Genomic DNA, 16,780 nt, shown 5'->3' with positions numbered 1-16,780 from the left:
ATAGAGTTAATTAAAAACAAATCTTCAGTGGCTCCTATCCTTAGAGTAAAAGACCTTACTCTGGCCTCAGGCTTTAAAAAAAGTCAGTGTGTCCTCACCTCTCCTACCTCCTCCTCTCTTCATCTCTATTCTTTCTGCTCTAGCCACACGGGTCTCCTTGCTGTTCAAAACTGGCCAGACCTCCTCTGGCCTCAGGGCCTTTGCACTTGACATTCCCTCTGCCTGCTAGCTGGCTCTTCTCCCAGACATCCATGTGGCTCACCTCCTCACTTCCTCTAAGCCTTTCATCAAATGTCACCTTCTCGGTGAAGTCTTTCTGGTCTGATGCCTGCCTGCCTTCCTTCCCTGAGCACATGTGCACACATGCGCATGCACACACACACACACCATCTCCAACCATACAGAAGACCTTACTTGTACTGGAACACACACTGCTTTTTTGTGTTTCTCTGCCTTTGCACTTGCTGCTCTTTCTGCCCTTTCCCATTGTACCACCTGGCTGCACAGAGAGGTTGAGAAACTTGTTCAAGGTCACACAGCTATTAAATGGACAGAGGTGGGAGTCACACTTAAACCACCCCACTCAGAGCCTATGTACTCAGCCACTGCATCGTACTGCCACATACACACAAGCATGAAGGAAGGCAGCGGAGCAGTTCAGGCTGAATTCCATTTCTGTTCTTTTTCCTCCCCTCCCATCTCCCCCCCCTCTCCACCAGGATCCTCTTTAATTTTGCTCCCTCTTAGAATCATAATTAAAGGAGAGAAACACAAAGAGAGATTCTCCCCTTCAACCCTTTCTGTCCACATTAACTTCACTCTGGGGCGCCTGGGGAACTCCAAGTTCGCCCAGGAAATTGCTATTGCAGTACAGCATAAAATGTATTTAAGCAATTACACTCAATTTTTTTTTTCTTTTTGGTAAATTGACTTCCGTTAAATGGGGCTTCATTAATGGAATCTGGCTTGGGGAGAATAAAAAACCACCACCACCACCACAAAAACACCACAACGGCTCCCTTTAATGCATGTAGTTGATTATGGGGAAAGTGGCTTTGAAATCCCCTACAGAAAGCTTTTAGTTCTTGTCTTGGTAATAAGAGAGCTCAGAGCAGACTTCATGGAAAGCATTTCTTCTTAAGAAGCTTCTCCTACAGTTAGGATGTTGGGAGCGCTGAGATGATAACTGAGTCTGCAAGGAATCACTGCCTAGCTGTACGCAGAGGGGGAGGAGTATTAGGAGCTCCTGGTTTCAGTTTCAGTATTCCTGAAAACTGACATGCTCAGGAGAACATGCACTCATTCATTTACTCACCAAGCACATATTGGATACGAGGCACAGCGCTTGCCAGTGGGTGCCACTCTCACCGGTTCCCTGGATATGGGGAGTCCTTGCAAAGCCTGAAATCTACCAGATTCAGCTGCAATGTCCCCTTCTCTGCACAACCTCCATTCCTCAGTCAATGGCATCTGGCTTCCGTGCTCCCAGAGCATGTCCTGTGGGCTTTATCTCTCAGCTAAGCTGTGTGCACAGCCTGGATCTGATACAGGGTTGGAGAAGCTCTGCATCCCAGGGGCCAGCAGAAACCATCCTTCCAACCCCAAAGCTGGCTGGGGAGAATATAAAATATAGGAGGTGCGTGCCACTTTATCCCCACTCCCACACCCTCTTCCCTCCCCACCTGCCATCTGCTCTCCTCTTTGGGGGATGGAGCGGGCACCATGATGCAACCAGGGAAAAACCCTTCTGGAAATGGCTTGGTGGTGGTAGGCAAAGGGCACCAAGGCTCTTGTTGAAGACCCGACTCCTCTGTCCCCACCCAAGCTACCTCTCATCTCTGAAGAGAGCCTTTATTGACTCAGCCCTGATACCCATTCTCATCACCAATGATTTCCGTATCAGTTTTCCTTTAGCCAAATGCCTAGGATTCTTGCTATGTTGAGATAAAAGCTTTCCCCAGGACAAACCCATAATGTTATCTATTTTCCTGGAACCGGGCAAAGGCCCAGGAGGAATGCAGTTCTCTTTTGGATATGGACTGCTGGAGTCCCTAAGTCTCAAGGCTTATCTTTGGAAAGGCATCCCAAGATCTGGTTCTCAGCAGTGCCTACCCATCCCAATTGTTCAGGCAGCTCTGAGCAGCTGAGCCACGGTATGAAGATCCAAATCCCAACTACCTACCTGGAGGTTTTGGGGCTTGTTTGAACAAACCCAAGCTTCTGCCAATCGTTCTTGCTCCTCAGTGTTCTTTCTCCCCATAATCCACACCATCCTCCTTGTCACCCAACCCAGGCATCATCCTTAACTCCACCATTCCTGCCCTCCATGGCCAATGGCAGCCAAGTCTTCTCTGCTTCCTGACCTCATCATCCTCACCTGGACTACTGAGATAGCCCTCTGCCCCGCCCTCTGCCCTCAATCCATCTCTGTACTCTGTGGGGAGATTTGCCCAAGTTCCTGCCTTGCTGGAAACCCAGCAGCAAAGGCCCACTGGCTCCAGTATCATAAAGTCTAGACTTTTTCATGCCTTCCCCCTCCAGTGACACCCACTTTGAGCCCCAGCTTCTTTCATGTCTCCATGCCTCTGCATATTCTACTCCCTCTACCTGGAATGTCCTTTCCTGTTGCCCCACCTGACTTCCTGGGGGAAATATCACTGCTCCCATAAATCTAACCAAAATGTCTCCTTTTCTCCACCTCTCTCTTTCCCTGAACCCATGGGAAAAGCATTTGCCTTCACTGTGACCCCTCTGAACCACGCTCATGCCCCTGCCACAGTACTGGACACACCAAATTGTAACCATGTCCCCAACTAGAAGCCAAGCTCTGAAGAGCAGGGACAGGATTTTCTTTGTCTCGCCATGTCCAGCAACACAGCACAGTGCCTGGCACGTGGAACAAGTCAATTCCTTAGAACAGGGGATGGCAAACCATAGCCGGCTGTCTGTTTCTGTAAATAAAGTTTTACTGGATCACAAGCGTGATCGTTCATTTACATATTGTCTGCTTTCAAGCTACGATGGCAGAGTTAAGTAGTTGGGACAGAAACTATCACCTGCAAAACCCTAAATATTTACCTCGCCCTTTAAAGAAACAGTTTCCTGACACCTACCCTAAGCCTTGCAGATGACATAGCTTGTTGGTAAAAAGTAATTTCCAAGTAAGGAATAATAAAAGAACACATACACAGCTAAAACATTTCATGATGGTGTACAAAGACTTCCATGTACATTTATGCATCAATCCATTTAATGCAGGACCAAGGTCTTTCCTTTGACTACGGTTTCATTCTCCACACTGTCTCTCTTATATAAACTCCACCCATAATGCATCGTTCGCCATACCAATTCTACTACAGCTCGTTCAGTCAACAAATATCTATCGCACACCTGCCATGTGCCAGGCACTGTGTGGGGCATTGGGGATGCAGCAGTGAGCAAGACAGACCTGGTCCCTGCCCTGATGGAAGTGAGCAATTGTCTCAGTCACTCACACCTAATATTTAGGAAGCAATTCTTTTTAGAGATTCTCCTTCATGGAGTCTTTCCAAAGCATTCAATTTAGTTTCCATAGATGCAACTCTATTTCCTTTCACACTCATATTTCACCGGTTTATGTGATGTTTAATTTAAATCACATAATTACAATAACAAGTATGACTGGCACCAAGAGGGTTGGCAACAAACCCATCTGATTCTCAGAAAGTGCAAAACTCAGCTGGTGGGACCATGGAGTGCACAGGCGTTGAGGGTGGGAGTGGGAGACGGCCCGCAGGCAGCTGGTGCTTAGAGTGCCACCGGGCAACGGTCAGGAAGATCTAGCAAGACCATGGGAGTGCCAGCTACCCCAGGGAACTGCTCTGGTGGAGAGGCCTAAGAGCACTTTCATTATGTATGCTTTGTGAATGAATGAATCAATGAATGAACGAACGGCAGTCTCTTGCTTTCAACCATGGGCATCTTTTCTAATCACATCCCCTTTGCTGCTAGGAGAGTGGGAATCAGTTAATATTAAAATCTTAATTGACAAGGACTTCAGAGGACTTCCAGGCCTAAGGGCCAGCTATGTATGGATCTCATCTACAGCCTTCTCGACAGATGGTCAGTCCAGATCTATTCTGAATGTTTCCAAAGATCGAGAAGTCAGCTCCTTGCCAAATTCTCCCTGTCCACTTTGATTCACTCCCACCCTTTTTCTATCTACTTCCTGCTCATCCTTTAGGTGGCATCTTACAGCCAGTGGCTCCAGAGGGTCTGGCTGGCTTCTCCTGTGTACCTCGTGACTCCTTGCACTTCCTCTACCCCGGTGCTTGTCTCACCAAGCATCATCCAGGGGTCTGCCTCATCCTCCAAACTGTGTGCTGCTGAAGACAGGAGCTGTTTCTTTCTTCTTCAGTTCTTTCCTCAATACATTGCATGGAAACCTAACACATGGAAAGACCTCAATAATATTGCTTACTAGAAGGAACGCTTGAATGAGTGAATGAACGAATGAGATCCTGCTAGTGAAAGCAGAGGGCATATATGGGGAAAAGCAGGCGAGCAGGTGAGCCTGGAGACAGTGGGGAGAGCCTCCAAGGCCATGCTGGGTTTCATCTCGGTTTCCTATGAAGATGGGCCACCCCACCCCCTTGGTCCCTCAGCCCTCACAGTGCTCCCCATTCACTTGGCAGCTGCTGGAACCTTTCTGGGGGACTCTTCTCACCCTGACTATCTCCAATGCACTAACAGTGAGATCTGGTAATTAATGTGGGTAAATGTTCCTTGTTCCCCAGAAGCAACTCAATAAACTCAACGAATTACCAGGACTCTTCCCTGCTCAGCTAATTGTTAGCTCCAGGGAACCTACACAAGCTACATCAGGTAAACGCTTTTCCTCCAGACACACTGTTCCCTGGAGGGTTGAGCCGGGCAGAGGGAGGGACAGGTCTCCTGGCAGTGTGTCTGCCCCTGGGATGCGGGTGTCATCACCAGTGGGCGTCCTGGGGCTCGCGCGTTGGGGGTGGCACCTTGAGAAGGTCTGGAAGTGGCTTGGGGGGCCCGTTCCTTGCATTCCCTGCTCGGCTGCTCACCCAGAAGGGCTGCTAGCTGGGGCGTCTCCTACCTCTGCGCAGAGGCCGTGCTCACTGGCGCTGGGTCTGCGGACGGGAGTGGCGCCGGGGGCCGAGCTCTGGGCGAGGGGGCTGGTGGCGGGTCCTCAACCACCTTCCAGGGGCTGCCCGCCTGCCTGCCTCGTTTTCTGTCTCCACATCTAGAGCGGGAAGCTCCACTCCCTTCCGAGAGCTACAAGCCTCTCTGAAGAGCAAGCGCCCCGCCGGCCCCACGTGACCTTCAGGCCGCAGCTGATTGGCTCAGGGTGGCCATGTGACCCAAGCGGGGCCAGTCAGCCCATGCGACCGTGCAGGGGCTAAGACCAAGGGAGGGCCCCGCAGGCCCGGCTCGCAGACCGGAAGGAGATTTGGGGAAAGGGTGGCGCAGCATCGTGGCATCTGCCACTGTCGCTGCCACCCCACCCCCGCCCCATCACTTTTACACGACGTGCCGCGCCTCGTTCCGTTGTCCTCCTCCACGTCCTGGGGCCGCCTGCCTGGACAGAATCTAAGCGCAGTCTCTGCCCTGCCCTGCTGCTGAATCCTTAGCTAGCCATTCCCTGCCCCCTGCCCGAGTCTCTCTTGCTCCAGGTTAGACCGGAGAGCTCGCCTGGAGACCTGATGGTCCCATGGCCTGAGATGTTAAAGCCTGCCCCATCGGGCCTGGCCTAGGAACTGCGTGCCTTAGGAGCGTGGTGACCAAGGCACACTCACACTCTACCTGGACCTTTACGCTTTCCTGGCTCAGGTCTCTGCCTAGGTGGAGATGCCAGCCTGTCTGGGTCATCACCTGTCTTATTCCCCTACACAGAGACGATAGGTTTAAGGAGGTCAAAGGTTAAGGGCCGGGCCTCTGGAATCAACACAGTCCTGTATTTGTCTGGGCTCCACTGTTTACTAGTTGTGTAAGTATGGGGATGTGCCTGAACTCCTCTGAGTCTGTTTCCTCATCTGTGCAATGGGAGACCTGTGAACAGCTGTGCTTATGTATATAAGGTGCCAGGATTGTGTTTGACACACAGCAGGTGCCTCACAAATGTGCACTATTTTCCTCCCTTGCTTAGTTAGGACTGAGAGGAGAAGGGATGGAATCTTATCAGTGCCTTGAACCCTACCTTTCAGAGCATACAGGGATTAAGTAGACCCCAGAGTAGCCTGGCTTGGTTTCCCTGGAGAAGTAAGGATGCCTGAATTCAGTCTGGTGACAGGACAGTGCGGGGGGAGAAGGACAGGGTACTCTCTGGCGCCCAGGGTAGCCAATCCACGTGGCAGCCACCCTCCCTTCTCCCTCGGCAGCCCCAGCCTGGCCTCCACCAGCTCCTGCTCTCTCAGCCTTGTCCATCTTCCACCTGTCACTCGCAGACATGAGTCAGAGAAGGGGCCTGTCCCCCTCCCAGGGAGGGTGGCAGTGTATGCCTTGCAGAGGCCCTTGGGGATTATATTTGGATAAACTTCTCATCCTGAGGAAATGTTTGCAGATGGCTTACCGAGGAGCCTCCCACACCAGCCTCTACCTGCCACTCAACTGCCATTCTGAGCTTCAGCATCATCAATGTCCCTCCCCCCCCCCCCCCCCCCAGAAGGAAGCAGGTAGCCAGCCCTGCCTGAGAGCCTGGCAGCTCTGAAGGCCTGGCTGAGGGCATGAGCCTCCAGTTGGCTGGAGAATGGGTGGGCTAAAACATCTCGGGGATGTGCAGGCCAGTGAGGAAGGTGCCCTCGTCAGACAGAGCTGGATTTGGATCCTGCCTCCACAGCCACTAGCTGTGTGACCCTGGGAGACTGCTTCACCTCTCGGAGTCTCTCTTTCCCAGTATGTGTCTCACAGTGCGTTGTGACAATTCAGGGTGATATGGTGATGCTTGTAAACTCCTGCTAAAGCTTCAAGACACAGCAGCCACATATTCTCAGTCACGGCATGTCTCCAAGCAGCAAGGGAGACTCGTGGGCAAAGGGCTAACACTGAATAGGAAGCAGTTTGGGGTGGAGATTAGGAACATGGGCCCTGGAAGATTCCTGCCTGGGTTCGAGTCTCAGCTCTAAACTTACCAGCTGTCTAACTGTGGGCAAATAACTGACCTGCTTTGGGTCTCAGTTTGCCCTTCTATTTACTAAAGATGACAATATCACCCACCTCATAGAGCTGACAGGAGGTCTAAGTGAGATAATGGGTATAAAAGCTCTCGGTACCGTGCTTGGCACATAGCAAGTGCTCAAAGACCGTTTGCTATTATTATTGAGGGTACACAATGTGCCAGTGTTGTATGTCTACTTTCTGAATAACCAGCCAGAGGTCTAGCCATTTGTACAGTGGAGCAAAAGGAAGTAGAGGGGAGAGGAAGGAGATAGGAAGGAGAGAATGGACAAATGGGGGAGAGCAGAGTTCCTGTCTTCTCATATTGCTCACCTCCATCACATCTGGGCTAATACTTTTGGTTTCAAGTGGCAGAAATCCAGATCAAATCAGCCTGGAATCGAGAAGAAATGACTGGCTGCTATAGTCAAGCCCTAGCTGGCCCCAGGAATGAATAGACCCAGGGATCCAAACGCCAAAAGGCCCCTCTCTCTGTGCCCTATCTCTGTTGTGCTCTGTCTGCTGGCTTCATTCTTTCCATGACAAATGGCGATGCTCAAGGCTGGACCTATGGCCACCCTTAGCAGCTCCGGTTCATCCTCACACCTTCACTTCCAGAAACAAGACAAAAATCCCTTCCCTTAGTTCTAATTAGAAAAAGCTCAGTGGAAGCCTCTGATTAGTCCAGCTGGGGGGTGTGCCCACTCCTGGGGCCAAGGGCAAAGGCCCCTGCTAGAACTGTTGGGAGGACAGTTCTCCAAAAGAAGGGTTGTGCTCAAAGGGAAGGAGGGTCGGTGCTAGGCAGACAAAATGAAAGATGTTCATGGTGGTTGAAAGAGGCAGGGGGCTGGACAAAAAGATCAGGGACCACTCTTCCTACTCTGTGGCATAATGGAGTGGCTTTGTCAGAGCCTGCAAGGGGTATATCCATCCATAGTTCACTGTGGGTGTTCTCTCCCCAAAGTTGGTCTAGTTCTAGATCTCATCCTCTCCTTCTTTACTGTATCCTGCCAGAGGTAAGTAGGCATGCCTGGCCCCCACCATGCTGATCCCATGCTTGGGCTTGATCATCTGTTCCATTTCCTGTCCACTTGTCCACTAGGCCACTGGACTAGGTGTGGATACTTCACTTCAACCAGCCTGTGTTCTCAGTAATAGACCTAGGTTCTGTTTGTACCTGTACATGCTGGTGTGGTTCTATGGGCTATCCAGGTCAGTCTACCCACTAGACTCGAGGCATTCTATGAACTGGGGTAAACTGAGCAGATCCATCTGGCATGAGAGATCCATCAACCCAAATGAGAAAAGTCTCCCCTGAATCCCTTAAGTGTTGAGATTTAGATACCTTATTCTCCTTCCACCTGCCCTCCTCCTGCAATACTTGGCCTTATTCCCTGCTGGCTTCCTCCTCAACTTGTTCCTACCCAACAGAGTTTCTAGACTCCCAGTAGAGGCCAAACACATGGACTTAAGAGTCAAACCAACTTGAGTCTGAGGCCTGGCTCTGCTATGTAGTCCTGGAAAAATTAATCTCTCTCTTTAGGCTTTTCTGGAGATGATATACTTAAAACATTATCGTCATTCTTATTAAAATATTATGGTTACATGGGATTGAGTAATAGTTCTTGGCATGAGGTTAGTGCCAAAGAGCCTAGGCCTAGTGCTTATGACCCTGCCTTTCCCACCAGTCTGGCTTCCAGGAAATTTCAGATGCCTCTCTCTACCACCACCTCCTTTCCTAAGACATATCCATCCTTCAAACACTGCTTATAAGTGGCCATCAAAGAATCAGCCACACTGCTCCACAACTCACAGCTACTTATTGAGATGTGTGTGCATGTGCGCGCGTACATGAATGGCGAATGAGTAAGTGAATGAACTGAAAGAATCCAAGAGTGAATTAATTGGTAAGCAAATGAGTGAATTAGTGACTTAATGAGTCAGCAAGTGAGTGAAGAAGAGTGTGTAAAATTGAGTAGATCACGCTCCTTGCTCCCACAACTAATCCAATAAGCGGTGGCATAAATTTTTCATCTTTATTAACATAAGCAGGGGTTAAGAATAGCACAGGAAACATTACAGACCACCAGCTGGATGAAAAAGACACTGTATTCCTTCTCTATTGCTACTTTAACAAATTACTACAAATTTCGTGGCCTGAAAGAACACAGTTGTCTTACAGTTTGGGGGGGGGGGAGGGGAAGGGCAGGAGTTCAAAATGGGCATCACCCGGCCAAGATCAAGGTGTCTGCAGGGTTGCACTCTCTGGAGCTCTAGGGGACGATCTGTTTGCTGGCCTTGCCCAACTTTTAGTGGCCACCCCGTTTCTTGGCTTGTGGTCTCTTTCTCCATCTTCAAAGCCGGCCGTGCCGCATCTTCAGATCTCTGACTCTGACCCTCTGCATCTGTCACCACATCTCCATCTCAGACTTTGACACTCCTGTCTTCCTCTTATAGGGACCCAGATGATTACATCAGGTCCACCCATGTAACCTAGGGTAATCCTCCCATCTCAAATCCTTAACATAATCACATCTGCAAAGTTCTTTTTTCATGGAAGATAACACAGTTATGGGCTTCCATGTTTCAGATGTGGACATCCCTGTGGAGCCATTTTCTGCCTACTACAGATACTCCACTCAGAGGGCACATGCAGGGAATCTGCCTGTGATTCCCAACCCACAGGAAGAGGGGCAGGAGGGGGATGGAGGAAGCATCAAAGCATTTATCAGATGCCCGAGCCAGGTACTTTGCTCTTCTTCTTGGGGCTTTGAGCACTGGGATTTTTATCATTATTATTATTATTTTAATTTAAATTCAATTAATTAACATATAATGTATTATTGGTTTCAGAGGTAGAGGTCAGTGATTCATCAGTCTTATATAATACCCTTGAGCACTGGGATTTTTGAAAGCTCCTCAGGTGGTTCCAGCATGCCCTGCAATTCGGGGAACACTGACAGAAGACACACCAAGAGCACATGTTGCTACAATTGAGGGTCAAATCTGCCCAGGGATTTCTGGAGGAGATGGATCAAGAGCAGGGTATCTCAACTCTGGGTGCACATTACTGTCAGCAAAGGAGATTTCTGAAAGACTTTATTTGGAAACAAGAATAGAGTTGCAAGTTGCAAATATGGTATAGACATTTCCTATAGACCCATCACCCAGCTTCCTCTAACATTAGCATCTTACATGACCATGGCACATGTATCTAGAAGTCGACATTGGTACAGTATTGTTAGCCCAATGGAAGACTTCATTTAGATTTCCCCAGTCTTTCCACTAATGCCTTTTTCCTTGGTCCAGCATCAAGTCCAGCATCTCCCAGAGCACTGAGATATCGAGTCTACTTGATCTCTAATCTGCGTCAGTTTCTCAGGCTTTCCTTGCTTTCTCAGGACCTTGACACTTTTGAAGGGTACTAGTCAAGTGTTTGGTAGAATACCCCTTAATTTGGGTTTGTCTAATATTTTCTCATGATTAGACGAGGGGTTATGGAATTGGGGGAATACCACCATTATTGGTTAGGGTGGTATCTGCCAGTTTTCTCCACTGGAAAGATACAATTTGTCCTTTTCCAAACACTATTCATTAGAAGTGAGTCCCTACGTCCCGCCCACACGGTGGGGGGGGGGGGGTGCCGGGTCCATTATTCCCATCACTTCAGTTAGTTCCTCCCCACAGCTTTGTTACCACCTCACTCCTCTTTATTGATAAGGTTGTAATGAGTGACCCCCAGAGCATAAGTGGCAAAGCTAGAATTTGAATTCATGTCTGCCTGACTCTCAAGACCATGTTCTTTCCACTTCATGGTATCATTGCTAAATCAAGAGGATCTCACAGTGTCCGAGGTAAGAGCTCCTCCTCGGCTTGCCTAGATAGTGTTTTCCAAATCAGTCCATGGATTGTAACCCATAGTGGGTCATGAGATCAGTCTGCAGGTTGCACTTTGAATAACAAAATAGACCATAACAGAATAGAATAGAAAAGAATACATCACACACATAGTAAGTATAATTTGTTATAATGTTGTTTCTGTAAACTCTGTGTTTAGAGACCTTTATCTTTATAATAGGGATAAAAATGACAGCTCTCCCCCCACCCGCCAACACCCAGGGGCACCTGGTGGTGCAGTTGGTTAAGTATCCGACTCTTGGTTTCAGCTTAGGGCGTGATCTCAGGGACGTGAGATTGAGCCCTGCATCAGGCTCTGTGCTCAGCGCAGTCTGCTTGAGACTCTCTCTCCCTCTGCCCCCCCCCCCCCCCATGCTTGCTCTCTCTCTAAAATAAATAAATAAATCTTTAAAAAAAATAGCACCCCCCCAACACACACACACAGTTGTTATAAAGATTAAATGAATTGACAAAGGTAAAACGCTTAGAACAGAGACGGGCACACAGTACGCATTATATAAATATTATGAAGTACGCATGTGCACAAACCAGTCATGATGTAAAATGTAATTCTTATTGTAAACTGCAATGAACAAATTAGAAAACACTGAACTCACAGCTCTAGACTGGGATGTCAGCAGTTTATGACCTCCAGGCACCTGCCTGTTTATGTGAAGCCACACTCATTGGTGTATGTATTGTCTATGGCTACTTTTGAGCTACTATGGTAGAGTTGAGTATGTCCAATAAAAACCATATGGCCCACAAAGCTGAAAATCTTTCTTATCTGGCTCTCCAGACCAACACCCCTGCCTAGAGGTCATCTTATAATACAAGGGATATTAAATGCCTCTGTGGAGGCCATGTGGCCCCGTTTTGCTACTGCTCTGGCAGGCACACTTACCCCTGCAGAACATTCTAGGCTGTGAGCCTGCTGGGTCCTCGGGCCTCAAGAAGCTCAATACCCTTCTACCCTGGACCGATGCCCGTGCTTGCTTTATTTATCCACCTCCATGGCTGTTCATGGTGGAAAGCTAGAAACATGGTACATTGGTCGGTGTCCTGGCAGGAACCAGATGGTCACTCAAATGAGAATAATTTGAAGAGTGTTTAATAAAGAGGCTATCTACCAGGGGAAGGGGAAGGTGTAGGAAAACCACAAGGGATAGCAGAGTAAAAACAGAGCTCTTACCACCCTTGGCAAGAGGGGACAAGGAGAGGGAGCAATTCCTGAACTTGGAAGGAGCCAGTCATTTAGAAAGGACAACTTAATAGGAGTCAACACCTTCAGTCCAGGGCCTGAGAGCCAGCTCCAAGTGACCTCTTGAGGAGGAAGCCAGGAGAATAAATGCCCTGGGGTCACCTTCCTCTCTCCCTGATCTACTGTTGGGGTCCACAGTGACCAAACTGAAATGGAAGCCACAGGGCATGAGACCCATTGATGTGGTCCATATGGCTCAGCTTCCCAGGGCACAGAACAGAGTGGAGAAGGTTGGAAAGCCTCAGCTACCAGCGCACATAGCATTGACTTAGAGCCAGCCATATTGACCCTCCCTAACGTTCTCCAGACAGTTCCCCTACTTCATCCCTCCAAGGCAAGAGTGTGGCCCAAACACCACAGGGTGGCCATAGCTTTTACCTTTTACCACCTTATCTTTCTAGACCAGCTAGGCTCCAGATGATTCTCATAGGGTTAATCTTTCTGGATGTTTTCATCATGAGAAGGGTAGAAGGTCATGAATGGAGGCACAAATGAGCTGCTGGGGGTTTTGTGAGACTGAGCAGAGTCTAATTCATATCTATAGACATTGGCCAAATTCTTCCTCATAACCCGTCCTTCCATCTCAGAAAGGAGCTAAGTCCTATTGACCTTGGCAACCCAGCTCAAATCCAACAAACAGGTGAGCCAACCCCTGGCCCTTGGGAGAAAGAACCAGAGTGAAAAAAGCTAACCACGTTGAGAAATGTTCTCAGACTGATTTGTTCCCCCTGGCCAGACCCCTCTGCCCCACCAGTAGCCCAGACTTCCTCGGCTGGCATCTGAGATCTTACAGGCCTCTAAATGCAGCCACAAAGCTACAGCATGTCATCTGGAGGGTCTTTCCTGGCCAGGCCAAAGCACCCATTTTACAGATATGAAATCAGAGGCTTACAGGAAGGAAGGGGCTAGCATCGGTAACCCAGCCGCCTTGTGGCAGAGCTGGGGCTCAAATTCAGGACTGGTGACTCTCATCAATTTCCATCTTTCTTTTACAGAAGATGGAAGTTGAAGTCAGTCTCGGAGGCTTGGGAATGGACTGGAAGCCCTGGAAATGTGGTCTAGTCTTAGGCGAGTTTCCCTGTCCAGCTCAGTTGCTGAAGTTGCACACCAGAGCCGCCGGCCCCGGAGGTGCCGGGTCTGAGGCGGCGGCAAGAACCACAGGCTTGCATTAAGCAAATCAGTCCAAATTCAGACTCCCACTTGTTCGGGTATTTTACCCTAATTTTTCTGTTAACGAGGCTCCATTTTCTTTTCTTTTCTTTTTTTTTTTTTAAGATTATTTATTCATTTATTTGAGAGAGAGAGAATGAGAGAGAGAAAGCACATGAGAGGGGGGAGGGTCAGAGGGCGAAGCAGACTCCCTGCTGAGCAGGGAGCCAGATGTGGGACCTGATCCAGGGACTCCAGGATCATGACCTGAGCCGAAGGCAGTCACTTAACCAACTGAGCCACCCAGGCGCCCCGAGGCTCCATTTTCTAGTCCTATAAATTTGGCACTATCATCAACCACTGAGTTGTATTAACTCCAGTCCCACACAAGCAAGGACCTCAAAGTGTCCAAAGGTCACAAGATGACACTTTTATTGTCTTTTCTTTTTCCTTCAGTTGGAAGACTAGTAGGATAGGGGCAACGGCTTCCACAAAAAGTCAGAAGCCAACTAGTTTGAGTGTAGGCATTAGAGCTCTCTATTCTAACCCCGAGAGCCAGGGACCCCAGAGATGAGAGCAGGGAGGCCTCCTGACAGGCCAAGGATTTGGCCCCATTTTCACGGACTCCAGTGCAATGAGTAAAACCCCTCAAGGTTCTCCTCCCTCCACCCACCTCACCCCAGTTTCTTCAGAGAAATGAAGAGTTCAGATGTATATAGCCCAAGTGCTCAGGTTTTAAATTAGACAACTTTGTCCTGACAGGAACTGAGTCACGGCTGTCATACCTGATTATTTTTAGAGTTACTACTAAACTCTTTGAACGGCATGAGCTGCCACCATTCAAGGCAAACAGAAAGACTTCACATTTTATCATGACAGCTCTGGAGCCATCCACCTCCTCATGTTCATTATTTCCATCCTGACTTTGGAAGGGATCATGTGGCATCTTGACAATCTTACGGTGAGGAAGGCGGACCCCACAGCTCATTACTACATCCGAGGGACTGAAAGCTCCCATAGTCGAGCAAAGCCCATTGCCTCCAGGAAGTCAAGGAGAAATATTCCAGGGGAAGTGGCTGCTCCCAAGCCTCCTCTGGATGAACCACCATCTCACATGAGAAGCAGAAATGGATCCTCAGGTAGCTAACCAATAAGAGGAGCTGTATGCAAATGCCACAGGCTGGTGAATGATGTCACAGTCCCCTCCTCTGACTCAATAATGCCACCACCCCTGAAAAGGCTGATCCCTGACCATAGCTCTTACAGAGGGAAAAATTCACCGCAAGCAGAGCACCTTCTAGATTGCTCCTGGAGTGTGGAGACAGAAGTCTCTGCTGTCCAAGTTACTGAATCCAGAAAAAAAAAAATGACCTTATGAACATGGGAAAAGAAATCCAGCTAAGGCCCAAGGCAAATGTCTCTTCTTACATCCACTTTTTGCTGAATTACAGGAACAAGTTCAAGGAGCAGCAGCCAAATACCTACCTTGGCTTTAAAGAGTTCTCTAGAAAGTGTTCGGAAAAATGGAGGTCCATCTCAAAGCACGAAAAGGCCAAATATGAAGCCCTGGCCAAGCTCGACAAAGCCCGGTACCAGGAAGAGATGATGAATTATGTTGGCAAGAAGAAGAAGAAGCGGAGAAAGCGGGACCCCCAGGCGCCCAGACGCCCCCCATCATCCTTCCTGCTCTTCTGCCAAGAACACTATGCTCAGCTGAAGAGGGAGAATCCGAACTGGTCAGTAGTGCAGGTGGCAAAGGCCTCGGGGAAGATGTGGTCGGCAAAAACAGATGCTGAAAAGCAGCCGTATGAGCAAAAGGCAGCTCTCCTGAGAGCCAAATACCAAGAGGAGTTGGAAATCTACCGTAAACAACGTAATGCCAGGAAGGGCCTCAAAGGGTTGGCTAAGAACCAGCACAGGGGGAAAACTGACTCGGACAAAGCTGATGGATCCAATTAGAAATAAAATGCCATTCAACTATATTGCCCGTCACTGGTCTCCTGTGTCGCGTGAGCGCGGCCACGGCTGGTGCTGCTTTGAGGAAGTGAGTGGGGTGGCGGTTGAGATTGGGGTTGGAAGCTGATCCTGGGGAGAGCTGGCTTTGAAAGAAGGGCAAAGGGGTCTAAGGCGGTGTTTGAGGTCAATAGCTACGGGGCTTGGCTTGGGCAGGTGGGATGGGAGTCTCCAGGTATAAAGTGGAAATCACGGAGGTAGGGGCATCCTGGTTGCAAGTGGTTATCTAGGGTGGAAGACTCTCCTCAGGGTCAGGTGCTTGAATACCAGTCCTGCCATCATCCTCACCAGCACGGCCAGAAGGCCTGGAGTTCAGGTCAGGCTCCCAATTGAGGCCCCAGCAAACGTTGGGAAACTGGAGTTGAGCAGGACTCAGTTTCTCCGGTTAATTCCAGAACTGCTCCTCCAGTGAGCCTTAGGTATCATCAGTGGGCCAGGAGGAGACCCCAGGGGTGGTCCCTGCTCTGGTGAGGATGAAACGCAGGGCTGATTTTACAAACACGGGCATCTGACTCTGCCCAAGTCCTATATGCTGGAGAAAACCCTGTCATGATTTTGGTGGGCTTCCACCCAATCATTTGTCTGTGGTTAGAAGCATAGAACACATGGAGTGGACATTTAGTGCCTTTATGACCACCCGGCATTCATTCCTTCTCCTCTTGCTCACAGCACCCGCCTCTGAAGTCCCCTGGTCACACTGATTTGTTCGGTTACAGGCATGTGACCCAGGGTGGTTCAATCAGAGTGGACTACAGGACTTGTGCAAGAGGTCCTAGGGGAGAGCCCTGCCCTGAGGCTGCTGCAAGCTATCTACCTCATTCTTGGGCCAAAATATTAGTCCCTTTGGCATCAGAGTATAGTCTTGGACTTTTCGTTGAAAATGAGTCCACAATGTTTCTTTCTTTTTTTTCTTTTTTGTCTAAGGTAGTTTGAGTTAGGGTTCTGCCACTTAAAATGAGACAAAAGTGGTAATTTGACACAAATGGGACTGTTCTGTGTCTGTGCTGTATTTTTCAGGCAACAACATACCATGAGCAATGCTTCATATCAATCAATATACATTGGTATGGAATATTTTGAAATGGCTCTTGACTTCTCGCCATCAAAAAGACTGGGCCAAAATGCAAAATTGCTTTTTTGTCACCACGTTATGCATGCAACAGACTTCCCTAATTCCATCTCCATTCTTATTCCAGGATGGACTTAGACTTCGTCCTCTACTACTATTTGAACTTTTACTCTCAAAACAAAAGTAAAAATACATCCTTCGAAAAGTCTTATAGAACTGGAGAGACTTTA

At 48.8% G+C, this 16,780-nt stretch overlaps 2 protein-coding genes across 6 annotated transcripts in view; one reads left to right on the top strand and one right to left on the bottom strand.

The window, feature by feature from the left end:
- Window positions 1-16,780, bottom strand: part of CSMD2 (CUB and Sushi multiple domains 2) — a 583,106-nt gene that overhangs the window by 313,327 nt on the left and 252,999 nt on the right. The gene's annotated exons all lie outside the window — the stretch shown is intronic.
- HMGB4 (high mobility group box 4) lies at window positions 14,604-15,427 on the top strand. Its single transcript, XM_032419173.1, has one exon. It carries the CDS (start codon window positions 14,843-14,845, stop codon window positions 15,425-15,427), a length of 585 nt encoding a protein of 194 aa, XP_032275064.1. The 5' UTR covers window positions 14,604-14,842.

The sequence above is a fragment of the Phoca vitulina genome, unplaced genomic scaffold (assembly GCF_004348235.1).
Source record: "Phoca vitulina isolate PV1807 unplaced genomic scaffold, GSC_HSeal_1.0 scaffold2, whole genome shotgun sequence".
Classification (NCBI taxonomy): Eukaryota; Metazoa; Chordata; class Mammalia; order Carnivora; family Phocidae; genus Phoca; species Phoca vitulina.
This window is presented reverse-complemented; position numbering and strand designations above follow the sequence as displayed.